Raw genomic sequence first — 19463 nt, forward strand, 5'->3', positions numbered from 1 at the left:
GGTAGAGCAGGCAAAACAGCACAATTGATTTGATTTCAATTAAACATTAGTTTACCTGTTTAAACTATATTTTTGTACTTCATTTGCTGCCAAGTCCTCGTGGGGCAACTCGGGGTTGCGTAAATTGACACACACACACACACACACACACACACACACACACACAATTTACATATTGAATAAGTGGAAGATATTAAACTTTCCTCTTATTTTATTTTACTAATTTATTTGACTCACGCATTGACTTGTTCAGCTATTTCCTGCCAAGCTCTCTCTCGCGCTCTCGCTGCCGCGGCGGTATTGCTTTTTTTTGTTAAAATGGGTAACTGCTCGGCATACACGTTCATTAGAATTTCCAATTCCGTGGGGGAAAAGTAAGTGGATCTACGCTTTTGGTCCATGTTTGATCATGTTATCAGAGATCCATTGATGATGGCTTTTCATAGTCAACAGGCACGCCCTCAACCCAGAGTGAACATACTCAGAGTTGATTAACCCAACGCTGATCACCTGTTCTGAAACCGAAAACCCAGAGTTGCTTTTCAACCCTGAACTCTGAGTCAACCAACTCAGAGCGCAGGATTAAACTCAGAGTATGTTAAACCAGCTACCTGAAACAGGCCTCGGGTTTGCCCCGTTACGCCAACGGGAAGATATTTTCATACTTCTAATGGATTGATTCATATTTTAAGGTTCTCGGAGTGAGACTTTAAGCGGCTGCAGCAGAAGTGTTGAGACGAAAGATGATAGACATTTATAGAATATTCCCATTATGATTCTTCGCACGACCTGCAGGTTGGAGAGACTGAAATAACCCCCAAAATGAGTAATGATGTAAAAGCAGCCAAGTCCCACAAATTGCTTGAACTATTTATTTCATTCCATTGTTTTGTTGATATGCATTATTGAAAAGTTTCAACAATATGGATTTAATGCAATATCCACAAACAGTTCAAAATGGTACCATGATATGCGGTCACAGGTACATAGTTATCACCTGACAAACATGTCAGGGGTTGAAATCAAAGGCAGTACAAATAGATAAAAATGTAGCTGAAGTTTCAAATGTCTTGTTTATTGTATTAACCAGTTAATTTCTCTTGTGAAAGTCACCAAAAGTCCAAAAAAGTTAAACACAAGGTCACAGGCTAACAGTGGAGCTGTGTTGGGAACCAGCAGCCAAGAGCTTCCATGGAAACTTTCTACCCATGTTAAATAGATTTAGTTGGCAGTTCCTTTTCTGCCCATTCTTTTTTAAACTTGTGGAAGCACTTTGCAGTACTGGGCGACAACATTTCTAACGGCATTGGAGCTAGATTCTAAAAATATCAAAAGATGCCCAAAGCAAATACCTTTAACCCATAGTTGTGTTTTATCAAATTAAAAAAATTGAGTTTCATTGCCCAAAAATTGAGCAGAAATATTTTGCATACAAATCTTTATATAGTTTAACCACATTAAGAAAAATACATTCGTTATTTTTTTTTATTAGTGAAGCAACAAGTTTTGCACATTATCCAAACAGAATACCTGTAATGTTGATATTTTCAGCCCTTTCGGGTTAAAACAAGAGAAAAGGACAACCTAACAAGAGTGAAAAGTTTGGGTTAGGTGACCTATAGTTCAAAGATGTCCCTGCTCAGGTAGACTAAATAAAAGTGTATTCCCAATTGCTCCAGGACATTCGTGTAATTTACTTGTGAGCTCTCCCTCAAGCCTAGAGAGACATCAGTGTTGAACCACCAACTGAAAGGGGGTATTTGCCATTAGTATGAGTGACAACATTTCATGGCTATTAATTTAGTTCATTATATTTAGCCGATTTGAATAGACTTTTCTAGCAGGTGAGGCTGTCAAAGAAATAAATATGGAGCAACTACAAAAAGCAAATTTGCAGCATGACCAAATTATACAAAAAGTATAGGAACTGTTCTAGCAGATATGTTTTAGAAGTCTCTTTTGATAGGCAGGGAATAATTGTCTTTGTCACCCTGTAGTCATGCCATCAAATCTGTTGGGCAAAGTACCACTACTGATTAATCCAGTAGACTCACCAGTCAAGTCCCCATAGTTAGAAATGGAAGAAACCCAGTTAGTCATGTTAATTATTCTGTTGTTACAAATGAAGACTAATACTTTCCACATATTGCGATCCAAGTTACTGGCTGCAGTCTTGGATTTTATAGTTCTATATGAATAGATTCAATTTACTAAACTATTAATCATGCTTCAGAAGAATTAACCTTTCTTGGATGGCAGATCTACCACAAGCCTCCATTGCCACAACCTCCAGATGGCTTACGACCTACGGCAACTCATCGACTACTGCAAGCCAACAAATTGGCTCTTGCACACCAGACACGCATTTTGCTTTATTTTAGGTTTTCAAGCATCTTAAAATACCCAAATCATCGCCCCAATACACAAGTCAGCTAATGGCCTACAAGGAAATGCTGAAGCTAGTGTTAGTGATGGCGATAGAAATGGACAAGCTTGCGTGTACAAATATGCAACTAGAATTGCAAGGTTCACAGCCCAGTTGCATAAGTGGTCGCAACCGTTGGATTGTAAGCAAGGGTAAAAAAAAAAATAAAAAAAAAAACTTCCCACAAACTAGTCAACATGGTCAATTGAAAGCCTGTACAAAACGACCCTGGAATAGTCAAATACAGCTTTACAGCGGATGAATTAAGCCAAATTCCATAAACATCCAATGGTAAACAGTATACAAATGCAATCAAGGTTGCACTCACACTAGGCCATCTGGCCGTGGCCGTCGCAACTGTGGCCTGGCCACGGTAGGCTCTTGTACATACGCCATCACGTCGCTAGCATCCAAACAATTCTACCAAACCTTAACCAACTAGTGAAAAATGGAACAAAACTTTAGCACACACCCAGTGACTAATCACCTTGTCCAGGGGTGTTCCAACGTGGTTTACCAGAGGGCCTTGTGGACTTAAAGTAAGCCACACATTTGACAGACAGCACCGAATGACGTTAAACTAAGCTAATCTACAGGTTACCAGTGCTAGTGCAATTACATGAGCATTTTGCACAATATTTGTACTCCAATGCTACGTAAAGCAGGCTTCTTCAGAAACCCGTAGCCTGCTACATTGAAGGGCAACTGTAACAAATCCTGCCCAAGACCGAAAGATGGCTCTGGAAGCCACTACGGCCCACGCAGCAGATTACTGCGTGGACCGTGGTGGCTTCCAGATCAACCCTTCGGTGGACCATTCATACACATGTATTCCGAGGATGTTTTGAAGACACTGGAGTCCCATGGCACTAGATTCCTTCGAAGACTAAGTTGGTATGGGGGGGCCCAAAGGGGGCCCCCCCATATAGATCTTGTCAGTCATCTAACACCTGTTAAGAAAAACACACACACACACATCACAAGATACAAATCAGCAAAGCTAGGTTAACAAACAGCGGTGACATGCATGTCAAGGTGCAAAGAGCAGGGATACTGATGGCTTGTGTCTGAGGAGACAGCCCAAAAACGTCAACATTTAATAAAGGAAAATAACTTTTACTCACTGCGGTGGTCTGTTTCGAAGTGCCATGTTGGTAGCAATATTTGTCTGGGCTGTTCAGTCAAATGCCCACAAAAACAAACACGCAACAACGCATACTTTCAGTTTGTATAAGGTGACAATAGTGATCTGCAATCTAGATCGAAAACGTTCAACCCTCACTAAACTCAACCTCGATTGACACAGGCCGATGCAAAAAGTAAACCAAGCCCATTGTGTTCACCTTTAATAAAGGGGTGCGTGACAGGTGATCTCAATTAAGAGCTAATCAGAAAGAACACACTGATCGGCCATGAGTGAGACTATCAAAACGAGGACGAGTGAAGGACTGGTGAAGTGCATCGGCTTGCCTTGTGCAAATTATTTTTATTGATAACAACATTGGCATATACTGATCAAAACAGGACGATACAAAAAAAGAGCCTATAGTGCAACTAAACGACTGCTTTGAACAAATGTCATTTGAACATAGCAGTCAGGCTACTGCTTCTTTGTTTTGAGCCAAAGAAATGTTGTTGTTTTTTTGTTGTTGTTTATAAAAGATTTGCGTTAATCGTGCGATAACATTTTTGACGCTGTTAAAATTGGTTTGCGTTAACGCCGTTAATAACGCGTTTAACTGACAGCTCTAATATATATACATATAGCATTTGTGGTTTTGGCATAAACATAACTAGGGTGCACTGTACTATCTGCGCACACCCTTTCTGAAGCCTCTCTCTTGCTCTCTCGCTCTCTCTCTCTCTGTCCCTCCCTCTCTCTCTTTCTCTCTCTCTCGTACCGTTTTGTGGAGCACGTTAATTGTCTTAGAACACTCCCATTCAGAATGCATTGGTTTACATTTCGTTCTGTGTAACACGCAAAAAGTCGGACTATCATGCTCTGGAACACACTTCAATAGATTAACGTTTGTGCGCAGGAGCACGCAATCGCGTGATACCGGGTTGTACCTACAGCATATGTCAGAACCTGCACAATGGTATACAGACCACTGAAAGTTTGATGTGTAGAATTATTTTTAACTTTGTGCTGTTAAACAGAAGATGGTCCCCTCTTGGATTGTACAGAATTACAGAAGTCCCCTCTTTGCCTGTTCAAAATGACACCGGTCCCCTGTTAAAGGTATGGAGCGACACTTACACTCCAGCATTTATGTATTCTTTAGGGTAGAAAAAAAATGTTAACTGCTTTCTCTATAGTACAAAATAAATAATTTGCCATAGAGCCTTTACACAGTTCTTCCATAGTTCATAGACATTTTGTCATGAGGAAAAAAGACTTATAGATAACAGGCCTAACTAGGGCCGTCACTCAATAAAAATATTTAATCGTGATTAATCACATTGTCCATATTTAACTTGCAAATTGCAAATTAAACGCACATTTAACCCTTCTAAATACATCTTAAAAGATGATTATAGATTATTGATGAGGATTACATTTGTTCTTTTCCACACTTCATGAATAGATCCATGCAGGAGTGTGAGAGTCGCCCCCTACCATTTAACAGGGGACTACTGTCATGTTGTACAATCCAAGTGGGGACCATCTTTTATATTTTCCCATGTAAACACATTGACAGAAGCAACAGTTGCAGTTGGCAAACACTCATTGAGTGAAACAATAGGCACAGACAGCTCCCTTGCTGCAGTGAATGGAGTCCCCTCTTTGATATGTAAATATCGCTTAAGTATTCAAGTCCCCTCTTGGCAACTTCTTTAAAAGAAATCAAAACACATTTGAAGTTATATTATGACAAAATAACTTAAAACTAAACTCTGCATTATGTTTTTGTATTTTTTAAATGACCAGAAATAGAGGTCCACACTTGGTCGATGAAAACCGATAGTCCCCTGTTGGTAGGGTAAACGTGTATGCGTGTGTCGTAAGGTGTGTGTGTGTGTGTGTCGTACGGTGTGTGTGTGTGTCGTTCGGTGTGTTTGTTTGTGTGTGTTGTTACGACCGGCTCAAGGTCACAACACATAGACGGACACCATACTGAGTATGATGCAAAAAAGGTGTTTATTTACAACCAGGAAGATGTACAACATAAACAAAAGCTGGGATCCTGTCAGGAAGTAGAGAGAGAGAGCCGGAGGGAGGATCCACTTATATAGGCTGCACCCACAGCTTCATGCAGGTGTCCGCAATCACCACTCAGGAGGCTGTAACTTAAAGAGACATGGCAGACACGTACAACGGGACAGACAAATAAATATTGACACGTAACACCCCCTCCCTTAAGATGACAGCCATGCTGTCAGCATTAACATTCTAGGGCACACGTGAGAGGGCATCGGCCACAACATTATCACACCCCTTCTTATGCCGAATCTCGATATTGAAGTTCTGCGCCTTAGAGCCCACCGCATGAGCCGTTGTTTAGTGTTATACATGCGGTTTAGGAAGACTAGAGGGTTGTGATCGGTGAAAACCAACACCGGCTGTGGCGTTGAGCCAACATTAGCTTCAAAATGTTGGAGGGCCCAAAGCATGGCTGAAGCCTCTTTTTCAATAGTGCTATATCTACCTTGGGCTGCATTGAACTTTTTGGAAAATAGCATACAGGATGATCAATACCAGAAGAATCTTCCTGCAGCAGGACAGCACCAGCACCAGTCCCACTTGCATCAACCTCCAACTTAAACGGCACTTCAAAGTTAGGAGCCACCAACACTGCAGAAGAGCTGAGAAGAGCTTTTACAGACTGAAAAGCCAGCTCACACTTGTTGTCCCACAACAAATCCTTGGTATGGCTAAGGAGGTCAGTCAAAGGAGACACAATGGCAGCAAAATTACGGCAGAACCCTCTATAAATAACCAGCTAGTCCCAGAAAGCTACGCAGTTCCCGCTTAGTGGTGGGAGCAGGGAACTCAGTGATAGCTGTTATTTTGGCATCCACTGGCCGCACTTGACCCTGACCAACCTTTTTGCCAAGATAAGTGATGGTGGCCTTGGCAAACTCACATTTTGCCAGATTCAGTGTGAGGGAAGCATCTTGCAAACACTGAAACACAACAGAGAAGGTTTCCACATGGGACTGCCAGTCAGCAGAATAGACTACCACATCATCAAGGTAGACCTCACAATTTGCTACACCAGACAACACCCTTTGCATAAGGCGCTGAAAGGTGGCAGGGGCGTTACGCATCCCAAATGCCATGACTGTATATTGCATAAAACTGTCTGGTGTCACAAATGCAGAGATCTCAGTCGCCCGAGGTGTTAAAGGTACCTGCCAGTAGCCCTTTAGGAGGTCCAGCTTGGTGACATAGCGAACAGCTCCAACTCTATCAATGCAATCCTCGACACGAGGGAGAGGACAAGAATCTGGTTTAGTTACAGCATTGATTTTTCTGAAATCAGTACAAAAGCGCGGTGTTCCATCCGACTTTGGCACTAATAAACATGAAGAGCTCCAGGCACTGAAGCTGGGAACAGCCAGGCCATGCTGTTGCAAATACCCAACCTCTTTTTGCATTTGAGCTCTTTTTGTGGGATTCACATGATAGGCATGCTGCTTAATAGGAAGACAGTCACCAACATCAATGTCATGCTGCAACACAGTGGTTTGGGTTGGTACATCTGAGAACAGTGTATGATGATGTTCAATTGACTTAAGAGTGTCACCCTTATCTGTCCCAGAAAAATGTGGCAGGTAATTCTCCAACTCACCCAACACTTCAGAATTCGGCAGCCGAGCACACAGAACAGGAGCATCTTGATCACTAGAGCATCATCCTGAGGAGAATAGCATGGCAACACTGCTGTTAAAGCTACAGGCAACACCTTAACTGGAGGAGAGGGAGCCGTTTCACTGCATCTGACAACATAGGGCTTGAGCATGTTCACATGACATACACAAGTCTTTCGTCTCCTATCAGGAGTACGAAGAACATAATCAGTTTCACTTAATTTCTTTTCAATCACATAAGGGCCAGTGAACTTGGCTTGAAGCGCTGAACCAGGAATAGGGAGAAAAACCAACACAGAGTCTCCAGGCTTAAAGCTGCGTTCAATAGCACTCTTATCAAAATGAGCCTTCATTTTAGATTGGGAGTCAGACAGTGCCTCTTTTGCTACCCCACAAGCATGATGAAGACGCTCTCTGAAAGCACTGACATAATCCAGCACATTCTGAGTAGGAGAAGCAACCCCAGTCAGCTGCTCGCGTAGCAACTTCAGTGGTCCACGAACAGTGTGGCCAAATACCAGTTCTGCAGGACTGAAACCCAATGATTCCTGAACAGCCTCTCGAACAGCAAAAAGCAGGAATGGTATACCCTCGTCCCACTCCTTACCAGACAGTAAGCACGCAACATAGTCTTAAGGGTCTGGTGGAAGCGCTCTAGTGCCCCTTGGCTCTGTGGATGGTAGGCACTAGAGACATTATGTTTCACAGCCAACACTTCTAACACCTGAGAAAACACTTTCGACATAAAATTGGTGCCCTGATCTGTTTGAATAACCTTTGGCAACCCAAAAGTGGTACAGAATTTCATCAATTCCTTCACTACCACCTTGCTTTGAGGGAACGCAGTGGGATTGCCTCAGGGTATCGAGTTGTAGCACACATTAAAGTCAGGAGATACTGGTAACCAGATTTTGACTTGGGTAACGGGCCAACACAGTCAATGATGAGTCTCTCAAATGGCTCCCCCATCACAGGGATGGGATGAAGTGGAGCCTGTGGAATCACTTGGTTTGGTTTCCCAACCACCTGACATGTATGACATGAGTGGCAGTGTCTTGAAACATCTCTTTTTAAACCAGGCCAGAAGAAATGTCTCAATATACGATAGTAAGTTTTAGCTACCCCTAGATGACCAGACAAAACATTATCATGAGCTAAGCTCAATATCTGTGCACGGTAACCAGCAGGGACAACAATCTGATATACAGTATTACACCCACTATCATCAGCTGAAGGAGCCCACTTACGCATGAGAATACCATCTTACCAGTAGTAAACCACTTGAGAGGCACCAATCTCATCTTTAGGCAATGCTGCTTCTACACTCTTAGTCAAGGAAGGAACAGCCTTCTGAGCCTCTATCAGCTGCTCCCTGCCAACCTTTAACTAAGTCTCAGCCTTATCAGCCAAGGTGACAGGGTGGAACAATGTAACCTCAATAGTCTCACCTACAATGGAATCAGTGGACTGCTTAGCTACAGTTGACTCAGAAGTGGCAGAGGGACCAGCAGACACAATCTCGACAGTTTCTTCACAAGGAACAATAAACGTATCTGAAAGGTCTATCACCTCCTCAACCTTCCTTGACTAAGCGCGAGTCACAACACAAACCGGAAACACTAACGGATCACCTTGGTTAACACCCCTAGAGCCAACTGGGTTGTTAACAACAATGGGCGTAGGGAACACCTCCCCACCAGCCAAATCATTACCCAGAATCATGTCCACACCTTCTAAAGGAAGTTCAGGGCGAATTGCCACCGTCACAAGGCCTATAACCAAGCCAGACTGTAAATAAACATCATGCAATGGGGCTTCAAACCAAGCAAGTCCACAGCCCCGCACTAAAGCATTTTCACCGGTAGAGGTTTCTTCAGAGAGGGGCAGTACTCCCTCCACCAACAAAGATTGAGCGGCTGCTGTATCTCTTAGGATACGAATCGGGACCAATGTCCCTGACTCCGAGGTGGCCACTAACCCCTCCATCCGGAAAGGTGCAAAAAGATCAGGCTCAATGCTGCCTTCACTGGGCTCACTCATACCTTTTCCCAACCCAGGCCTATTTTCAGTAAGCTGACTGAGACCATCTTTGGCACCAGTCCGACAGGATACAGAAGCTGGCAATGCCACTGGCTTAGCTTTCCGTTTCCTTTCAAGAGCATAACAGTCAGCTATTACATGACCAGGCTTTTTACAAAAGAAACAATCTCTCTCAGAATTTCCAGAGCCAGAACTAGCAGGTTTGGTAGAAAAACCTGAGGAACCAGTACCGTCACTGCCAGCTGTAAAGCGAAGAGGACGAGGAGACGCATGGTCCTTAGCTTCACGAGGGTTATCATTAAAGACGGTTTTGTGAGCGAGGACATATTCATCAGCAAGCACAGCGGCATCCCCAATTCTTGCTACACGCTGCTCACTAAGATAGGTGGCAACTGCTTCAGGAACACAGTATTTGAATTCTTCCAAAAGTACCAACTCACGAAGTTGCTCTTTAGTCTCAGCTTTTTGAGATGCACACCACCTATTAAACAGAATTTCCTTCTCCCTGGCAAATTCTACAAAGGTAGTCGAAGGCTTGTCAACCCTACGACTACCTCTGATCGCTGCCTATAGGCCTCTGGGACCAGCTCATAGGCCCGCAAGATGGCTGCTTTAACAATTTCGTAGTCAGCGCATTGGTCAAGTGCTAATGAAGAGTAGACCTCCTGTGCTTTACCTGTTAAGACACACTGCAGCAGCAATGTCCATGCAGCTTTAGGCCATTCAAACGTGGTGGCTACACGCTCAAAATGGGGAAAGTATCTTTCCACCTCTCTCAGAAAAATGAGGAACTAAACTAATGTTCTTCCCAACATCAAACCGAGGAGAAGCAGAAGATGTATGAGACCTAGCACTCTGAGACTGCATCTCAAATGACCTCATCTCCAATTCTTTCATTCTTTCCTCATGTACCAGCTGCAACCTCGCCATTTCAAACTTCCTCCCCTCTTTATCTTTTGCCTCAATTTCTAACTGCTTTATCTTGAATTGCAACTCCAACTCTTGCAAATGAACAGATTGAACATCCTGAGTTTGCAACTTTACAACCTCTGACTTACTACCCTCACTTAAGTCCAAATCCTCAGATTCACTCAAGAGCACTCCCTGCCGACTAAGAGCAGTAACTACCCTGGCTCTCAGCTCATCTTTCTTAAGGGAAACTGATGCAGTTTCAATGCCGTAGTGCTCCACAATGGACATGAGCTGTGCCTTGCTGCAATGAAAAAGCTGTTCCTCTGTAGGAGCTTCCCTAAACTTTCCTAGGTCAAACTCCATAATGAAATGCCACTACTATTTCTTGCCACACAGTATAGAAATAGTAAACTACTACCACTCTACTGCCATGAGCTTACACCACTCAACAACACCAGAGTCTACTGCTCTTCTCCGCTGAGAAGAGAGTGCATCACAAACCATGTGACCAAACATACATGTGCATGCCCTATCCACTCACCCAACAAGGTTGCGTGTGGAAAACAAAGGCCAGCACGTGCCACCACATGCTATCAATAGAGATTGGCGTTCTTGACTAAGCTACTCTAGAGCGTACCTGGTTCCCTATCTATCTAAGACTGTTAATCTAACTAACTAGGGCTAAACTAGTCTTCGTCGGCTTTCCTGGGCACGCCAAGGGCCACCCCAGGGTTACCGCTCAAAAACAATAAAGTGGTGATGGTCTCTCCAACACCCGTCGACTAACTTAACCAGGCAAGCTCAGAGAAAAAAAAAAAAAAAAACCCTACCTCATGTGGCAACAGAAGCATGGACCTCCTAACAAACAAACAAAATGAAAAACGTTGGTCAAACTCACCTACACTAAACTTTGGACGAGCCCCCATTATGTTACGACCGGCTCAAGGTCACAACACATAGACGGACACCATACTGAGTATGCTGCAAAAAAGGTGTTCATTTACAACCAGGAAGATGTACAACATAAACAAAAGCTGGGATCCTGTCAGGAAGTAGAGATAGAAAGCCGGAGGGAGGATCTACTTATATAGGCTGCACCCACAGCTTCATGCAGGTGTCCGCAATCACCACTCAGGAGGCTGTAACTTAAAGAGACATGGCAGACACGTACAACGGGACAGACAAATAAATATTGACACGTAACAGTGTCGTATGGTGTGTATGTATATCGTACAGTGTGTGTGTGTGTGTGTGTGTGTGTGTGTGTGTGTGTGTGTGTGTGTGTGTGTGTGTGGTATGGTGTGTGTGTGTCTATGTGCTACGGTATGTGCATGTGTCGTACAGTGTGTTTGGGTGTGTGTGTCACAAGGCGTGTGTTTATGCGTCGTACGGTGTGTGTGTGTGTATATCGTACGCTGTGTGTGTGTGTTTGTGTGTGTGGTACAGTGTTTTTGTGTGTGTTTATGTAGTACGGTATGTGTGTGTGTCGTATGGTGTGTTTCTGTGTGTGTCTCGCACAGTGTGTGTGTGTGTGTGTGTGTGTGTGTGTGTGTGTATGTCGCATGGTGTGTGTGTGTGTCATACGGTGTGTGTGTGTGTGTATCTTACAGTGTGTGTGTGTGTGTCGTACGGTGTGTGTGTGTGTCGTAAGGTGTGTGAGTGTGTGTGTGTGTGTGGTACGATGTGTGTGTGTGTGTGTTTATGAGTGTCACTGTATTTACGACACACACACACACATCGTACCACACAAACAACACGTGTGTGTGTGTTTCTGTCAGTCTGTCTGTGTTAGTGTTAGTGTGTGTGTGTCAGTCTGTGTGTCAGTGTGTGTGTTAGTGTGTTGTGGCAACCCGCTACCCAAATGTGCCGGGTTCCAGGTACGAATCACACGTGATAGTGAGGGTTTAGCCGCACTCGGCATTTATTGCATACAACTAAGGCAATACATTAAACTTGAGGTCTCTAGGGCCTCCGTGAGCCTCTAGCCGCTCGCGGACCCGAGCGCTTCCTTCTCTCTTGGTCCCGTCCCTCCCAATGTCAGTCCTCCTGCTCCTTTTAAAATGGCTCCTCTGCCTCCGGCCAGGTGTCCCCCAAACTCGCTGATTGGGGAGAGAGTGATGCTCTTCGTCGCCACTCAGTGGGTGGCGGCGGTATACGCCGTCAATCACCCCACCTCAGAACCGCCCGGGCCGAGGTTTAAGTGGCGGGATGCCACAGTGTGTGTGTGTGTGTGTGTGTGTGTGTGTGTGTGTGTGTGTGTGTGTGTATGTGCGTATGTTTTACGGTTTGTGTGTGTGTGTCAGTGTGTGTGTTAGTGTGTGTGTGTGTCCGTCAGCCAGCTGAAGACATGCTGTATCGTTGCCGTTAGTTTCATCTTATTGAGGAGCTGACGTGACGCGTCTCAATAACCGAGATCAGGGGACCATGTGATCAGAGCCAGGGGCCTCTGGGTCGCTGTGCTCACAGCCGCCGCCAGCGACACACCGGGGGGGCTACCCAGGGACCTTGACCTTTGACCTGTGGTCGCTGATCGGAGATAGCAGGGAGGGCTAATGACTGATGTCCTCTGTCCCTCCTCCTCCCTCCTCTCATGGACCAATGGCTCAGGAGGACAGCCAGAGGGTTAATGGTTGGATCCCCTTCTCCTCCTAGCTGCTCCTCCTAGCTCCTCCTCCTAGCTGCTCCCCCTAGCTCCTCCACCTAGCTCCTCCTCCTAGCTCCTCCTCCTAGCTGCTCCTCCTTGCTGCTCCTCCTTGCTGCTCCTCCTAGCTGCTCCTCCTAGCTGCTCCTCCTAGCTGCTCCACCTAGCTGCTCCACCTAGCTCCACATAACTGCTCCACCTAGCTGAGGGTGGAGGCTGAGGGATTGCACGGTTGACCCCGCCGTCGACGTAGGAAAACGTGAATGTGAGGTCATTTCAACTTTAGCCAACATGTACCTAGCTCCGCCCCCATGTTGTGTTCTCCTCTCTGATTGGACACACCCTCTGGCTGATCAGGGGTTGGTGGCTAACCCAGCACTCATGCACGTGAACATGCACTAATACCAGTGTTCTGTTTGTTGGTTGCAGTGTTGTTTACCAGGATGGATTTTATGGGACAGATCTTTATGTAAGTATTAACGATGTCACTGCATGCTGTGCCCGACCCCTACCCTGCTGCCATCGCCACGACAACCCTCCTCACATCATCTAACCCAATGGGAATCCCCCCCCAACACACACAATTTAAAGCGCCTAGAAAAGCAAAGCTAACCCTTAATAAGTACAATAAATTATTATTAATTATTGCAACTCACAACACATGGCCGTAGCATGGATTCATGTGTGTGTGTGTGTGTGTGTGTGTGTGTGTGTGTGTGTGTGTGTGTGTGTGTGTGTGTGTGTGTGTGTGTGTGTGTGTGTGTGTGTGTGTGTGTGTGTGTGCGTGCGCCCTCCCAGCAGGCTGCAGGGTACTGACAAAATGCTGTGCTGCTGGTTTAAGGGCATCAGAGCAGACCCTCATTAGCCTCTACTGGACCAGACATCCTCTCTCGCTCTCTCTCGCCCATGCTTCAGGACACATATTTGTCATTGCATTGCAACTAATACAATTTACGATCCCGGTCTCGCTGTTTGCACACTATTTATGATGATGATCTGTGATCTGTCATATGATATACATGACTGTATATATTTGTATATTGGAGGTTTGTTTGATGTGTACTGACTCTTGTATTCCATTCCCTTTGTGTTCATATATGTACACATTCCCTTAGGGCGGGTACACGGCCTACAGATACTCCCAGCCTACTGCTGCCACAGCTGCTGCTTACAGTGACAGGTGAGATAGGCAGCTCTCTCTCCCTCTCCCTCTCCCCACCTCAGCACTAGCTCTGACTTAGCTATGACTCCAGGCAAATTAAAAGATAACTCATGTACCCCAATCAATCCAAATGATTATTCTCATCATTTCCTCAGTTAACATGGACACCATTACCTCTGTTAACATGGACACCATTACCTCAGTTATTTTACAACCTGGCTCAACGGTTGTACCATTGAAGGGGAGGCCACACATGGTCTTGTATGAACTTAATGAATTTATTAAAGAACACCGTGAACAACCAAACGTAACGGAAACTAAGGATCGAGCTGCAGGCCAAGGAGAGACAGAAGTCACTTGATCAGGGGTGCTTTATAGGCTCCTGAGCCCAGCCTGCTCAGGTGAGCTGCATCTCGTTAGGTGATGTGGCTCCACCAACCAGATCCCTGCAAGACAGAACCACCAGAAGCAACACCACAACACAAGGCAACCCTGTGGCCGTCACACTTTCCCCCCATAAGACAGGAGTTCAACCCCGTACATTAATAAAGGGCATAAACTCATGTACACTGTAACAGGATACACCACTTTCGCTTTACGTTCATAAATCCAAGTTTTAATTTGTGCAGATAACTCAAACACCCCTTTAAAGAACATGACTCCAACCTCTCCAGTGTCCTCACCTCCACCCCCAGCCACCTTTGCCTGTGGAGCAATTTAGGAGGAGGAGAAACAGACTGCACAGGATAGAAGAGATGATGCTATTAGTTACAAGAAGTTACAAAGGCGCCGCCATTTGTAACTTTGTCCATGAAGTGGACAAAGCATCCGCCATGACGTTGTGGGTGCCCTTAATATGACGGATGTCTAAGTTGTACGGCTGCAAAAACAGAGCCCATCGCCTCTGATTAGGGTTCTGCAAAGAATTCAAGAAGGTGAGAGGGTTATGGTCAGTGAATGTTGCAGAGCCCCAACCAACTTATCGCCATACCAACCAACTCATCGCCATACCAACCAACCAATTTTCAACCAGACAAACCAACCAACTCTTCAACCAGACAAACCAACCAACTCTTCAACCAGACAAACCAACCAACTCTTCAACCAGACAAACCAACCAACTCTTCAACCATACAAAGCTCTTCACAATACCTGGTGTCTAGGACAATCATTTTTCCAGTGTCCTCGCTCACGGCAGTAATTACAAACATCATCAAAGCCACCTGAACGTGACCTACGGTTCGGCTTTGCAGACTCCGACCACGACATTTTAGCAGAGCGACCAATATTCTTAGCCTGCACATCTGGAACACGGCTTCTCCCCAACTTTCCTTTTCGAGCCATAATATATTTATCTGCCAGAATTGCTGTTTCATTAACAGTTTTCACTCCACGCTCATCATTATGAGTGGCAACTTCAGATGGAAGACAATCTCTGAACTGTTCCAATACAATGAGATCACAGAGATCTTTAAATGTAATGACCCCTACAGCTGAACACCATCCATTGAAATGTTTAGACAACTCTCTTGCAAATTCCACGTTTGTCTGTTTATCAGCCTTTTCCCAGGACCTGAAGCGTTGCCTATAGGCATCTGGCACCAACTCGTATGCTCTAAGAACTGAACTGCATCTCTTACAGTGGAATAGGTCTGACAATCTACTGCACTAAGAGCGGAATAAGCTTCCTGGGCTTCTCCGGTGAACACTGATTGTAACATAACAACCCGTCAGTTTCAGGCCAACCTCTCATATCGGCTACACGTTCAAAAAATGATAAAAAAAGTGTCTGGATCTTTCTCGTCGAACTTTGGTATAAGACGCAAATTACGAACCACATCAAACCCTTTTACCTGTGCTGTAGCGGGTTCTTCAGACGATCCTGAACCCTCAGCATTACCCACAATCATTCCTGCTTTAATAAGGTGTAATCGGTACTGTTGCAACCCCAATTTTTCCTTTTCCAAAGACTGTTTTGGATGTTCTTTCTCCATCTCCGCATTTAATTTATCCTTTTCCAAAGACTGTCTTAGATGTTCTTTTTCCATTTCCGCATTTAACTGCAACAGCTCCTTTTGCTGCTCAAATGTTAGACCTACAGGAGGAGAAACAGACTCAACCGCAGCATTACTTTGCACTGTGGCTGGCAACACACCACTCTGAATTAGTGATGTGCATCTCCATCAGGAGGACGATGCGATACACATCTCGATGCACTGCCAACGATCCGATACATTCAAGATACATAAAAGCAGCTACTAATGCGATACGATACGATTCACCCCTATTGCGATGCAGTGCGATTCGACACGATACGATTCGACACGATGCGATTCAACAAGATGCGATGCTAAATAATACAATTCTATGCAATTTAATATGATACATAATGATTTATTTATTTGTCAGACAACAAATCAGTAACCAGGTTTCTGACAAAAGAAAACATTTATGTGCATGTGTGTAAGTGTGTTCTGAATGTAAAATTTTTGTTTGTCAGACAACAAATCAGTAACAAGGTTTCTGACAAAAGAAAACATGTATGTGTGATGTGTATGTGTATGTGTGTGTATGTGCATAAGTGTGTTCTGAATGTAACATTTTTTCACTATACCTGACAGTCACAACACAGTTTGCTTCATCCTAAACATGTGGATCAACTGCCTCACACACTAAATTTAACTAATTTGTCCTATTTTCAGGTTTTTCTTAAGGAATATGAGTTGATCCACATGATCAGGATGAAGCAAACTGCGCTTTGCTGTAACTATGTCCCCAGCCGTGCTAAACACTCTTTCAGAGGGTACACTCGTTGCTGGGATGCACAGGTAGCTCTTTGCCAAGGCTGAAAGCAGTGGAAGATCCACTTGTTTTTTCCACCACTGCAACACATCACCACTCAAAGCTAAAGAATCCCTCTCTCTGTACTTTAAGATTTCTGCCCTAGCCCTCTCCCTTGTGGTCTTCATTGGTGCTCTCGCAGTGAGGAAATCCCCAAACATCTGGTTCAAGGCTGTCTTCTTGGGGGGGACATCATCTATGGAATGGAACAGAAAAGCACAGTGAATTATCAGTTGTGTTAAAAAAATATGTAAAAATTATGATTTACAATACTTTCTTACTATATATATATATATATAATATAGTAAGATAGTATTGCAGGTCATAACTTTGTAAGATAGTATTGTATGTCATAATTTTGACATTTTTTTTAACACAACTGATATCCACAGTGCTCTTTTGTTCCATTCCATATATATTATTTAAATAATACTTTATAACTATATATATATAATAAATGCATCTTAAAACATTATTTTATAGCTTTTGGCGCAGTTCCTATCAGAACAAACCTCTCTCTTCCTCTGGGCTTCTGTCAACCTCTGCCTGGCCCTCAGTCAGTGTGCCACTGTCACCTGCCTGGCCCTCATTGAGTGTGCCACTGTCACTTGCCTGACAAAAATATATATATATGGGAACATATAAATAGTATAAAGGAGACTAGCTGCTAGATTTCTTTTTCCAATTCAAAGAAGACACAGGTAAATTCAAGTAACAAATAGTTTAGCTACGGTTTAGCTAGGTTTAGCTACGGTTTATGGAGTATATTCTTACCTCTTCCTCCATCATCACCACCTCTGCTGTTAGCTTCGTGAATACCATGTCCTTGGTGCCGTGGTCTTCCAAGAAAGCCAGGTCTTTGAACCGTGGATCGAGCACTGCAGCATAGTAGAGGAGGTCTTGGAGATACGTGTAGCGACCATCAAAATCCTGTCGGAATCGCTCCTTCATCACAGAAATTTCCAGCAGATCGCTCTCATCTGGCTGGAAATGCTTCTGAAGTTTGGCCTGTATTGGGGAGATCATTGAGATAGTGGGGTGTTTTTCCTCACTGAGGAGTGTTGTTGCCACTTTCAGAGGGGACATCAATTTGATGACCTCTGGGATCAGTGTCATGTCTTCCTCTGTCAGGCTGGCTAATCCTTCTCCCCTCTTTATCTTCCTTGACAGAAGAGTGTTCAACACAGCAGGCTGCTGCTCCCAAAAACGCTCCAACATGTCAAGTGAACTGTTCCATCTTGTGGGAACATCATGGATGAGCTTGTGATTTGGCATGTGTAACTGGGCCTGCATTTCACGTAGAACCTCAGTTGCTTGTGGGCTTCTGTGAAAAAAAGTTGTAATCTTCCTCACTTTCACCAGAAGCTCTGACACCCTGTCCACCTTCAGGGATTTTTGTGAGGCCAGATTGAGCGTGTGCGCGATGCATCGCACATGGGGGTTTATCTCTGCACGAACTCCAGCCAGTAACATATTTTTTGCGTTGTCCGTGACCAACGCTGGGTTCTTGTCTGCGATGTTCCATGTGCAACAAACGTCCTTCAGTAAAAGTCCCAGATTATTCCCTGTGTGAGCCTCGTTGAACGGTCTGGTTTGAAGGACGTGGTTTTGTAAAACCCACTCTTCGTCGATGTAATGTGCCGTTACGGTGACATAGGAGTCAGTGGCGCGAGACGTCCAACCATCAACTGTAATAGCAACTCTTTTGGCATTGCTCAACGATTTAGCTATTTCATGCCTCACTTTTTCATACAGAAGAGGGATTTCTTTATCCGTGAAAAGCTTCCTATTCGGGATGTGGTACCTCGGCTCCAGAATGTGTAGGAGGTATTGGAAGCCCTCGTTTTCAACAACACTGTAAGGCTGAATATCTTTGCAAATAAAGAAGGCAATGGCTTCGGTTATTGCCTTTGATCGAGCTGAGTTGGTAGCCAGCGGGGCATGAAAAAAGGTGGAAATACTTTGCGCAGGTGTACTTGTTGAGGCAGCCACTGTAGCCATAGATGAATCGGAGGATGAGGCAGACGTCTCACCATGTCGCCTCTTCAGGTGAGTACCTAAATTAGTCGTGCTGCCTGTGTACTTTATGGCAGCACGACATATTTTGCATATTGCATGGGTCTTATCCAATTTTCCATCTTTCTTTGCAAAGCCAAAGTTTTGCCAAACCTTGGACTTATTGCAAGCTTTAGGGACGTATAACTCCTCGTCAGCCATTGTAACTCTCCCGAACACTCCTTCAACTCGCGCGATACTTGGCCGCGACACTTCACGAAAATCTGCCACTGACAGCAGTGGAGATGAGAGCGCGTTTAGGAAACAGTTAGAGAGGGGGAATCTAGAAATATACAATTGTACCGGATTATACCGATGCAAAATTTTTTAGGTACGATGCATCGCGGTTCATCCCACATTGTATCCGATGCACCCATTTTTGATCCGGGCCATCGCATCGTGAGCTTTTATGACGATGCATCGGTGCGAACCGGTGAATCTTCCCATCCCTACTCTGAATTAAAGCAGCCCTCAATGCCCCTTTAATTTCCTCCTTTAACTTTTTATCCCCAATGTCAACACCATAATGCTCCACAAGCTTCAAAAGTTGGTCTTTTGTGCAACTATTCAAA

The 19463-nt window shown here is 44.4% G+C and overlaps 2 protein-coding genes across 3 annotated transcripts in view; one reads left to right on the forward strand and one right to left on the reverse strand.

Moving 5' to 3' along the window:
- The window catches only part of rbfox1 (RNA binding fox-1 homolog 1), a 42790-nt gene that overhangs the window by 13529 nt on the left and 9798 nt on the right, over positions 1-19463 (forward strand). The window contains exons 8-9 of the mRNA XM_030347193.1: positions 13263-13302; positions 13949-14013. Coding sequence (XP_030203053.1) covers positions 13263-13302; positions 13949-14013 — 105 coding nt within the window. The remainder of the gene's footprint in view (positions 1-13262; positions 13303-13948; positions 14014-19463) is intronic.
- Positions 16167-19339, reverse strand: LOC115535740 (zinc finger BED domain-containing protein 1-like). Of its 2 annotated transcripts, XM_030347171.1 has the most exons (3): positions 17611-19339; positions 17349-17448; positions 16167-17032 (listed from the first exon to the last, which is right to left on the reverse strand). In XM_030347171.1, the coding sequence occupies exons 1-3, from the start codon at positions 19051-19053 to the stop codon at positions 16674-16676; spliced, it is 1902 nt and encodes a 633-aa protein (XP_030203031.1). In that variant the 5' UTR covers positions 19054-19339; the 3' UTR covers positions 16167-16673. The 2 variants fall into 2 exon arrangements, with proteins under 2 accessions (XP_030203031.1, XP_030203040.1); XM_030347180.1 differs by lacking the exon at positions 17349-17448.

The sequence above is a fragment of the Gadus morhua genome, chromosome 2, assembly GCF_902167405.1.
Source record: "Gadus morhua chromosome 2, gadMor3.0, whole genome shotgun sequence".
Classification (NCBI taxonomy): Eukaryota; Metazoa; Chordata; class Actinopteri; order Gadiformes; family Gadidae; genus Gadus; species Gadus morhua.

Bases quoted from the DNA above. Each gene is read 5' to 3' on its own strand.
- LOC115535740 (XM_030347171.1), bottom strand. From the start codon at position 19,053: ATGGCTGACGAGGAGTTATACGTCCCTAAAGCTTGCAATAAGTCCAAG. The intron at 17,449-17,610 runs GTAAGAATATAC...TATTTTTGTCAG, and splicing joins TGGTGATGATGGAGGAAGAG to GCAAGTGACAGTGGCACACT. The intron at 17,033-17,348 runs GTTTGTTCTGAT...TCCATTCCATAG, and splicing joins AAGCCCAGAGGAAGAGAGAG to ATGATGTCCCCCCCAAGAAG.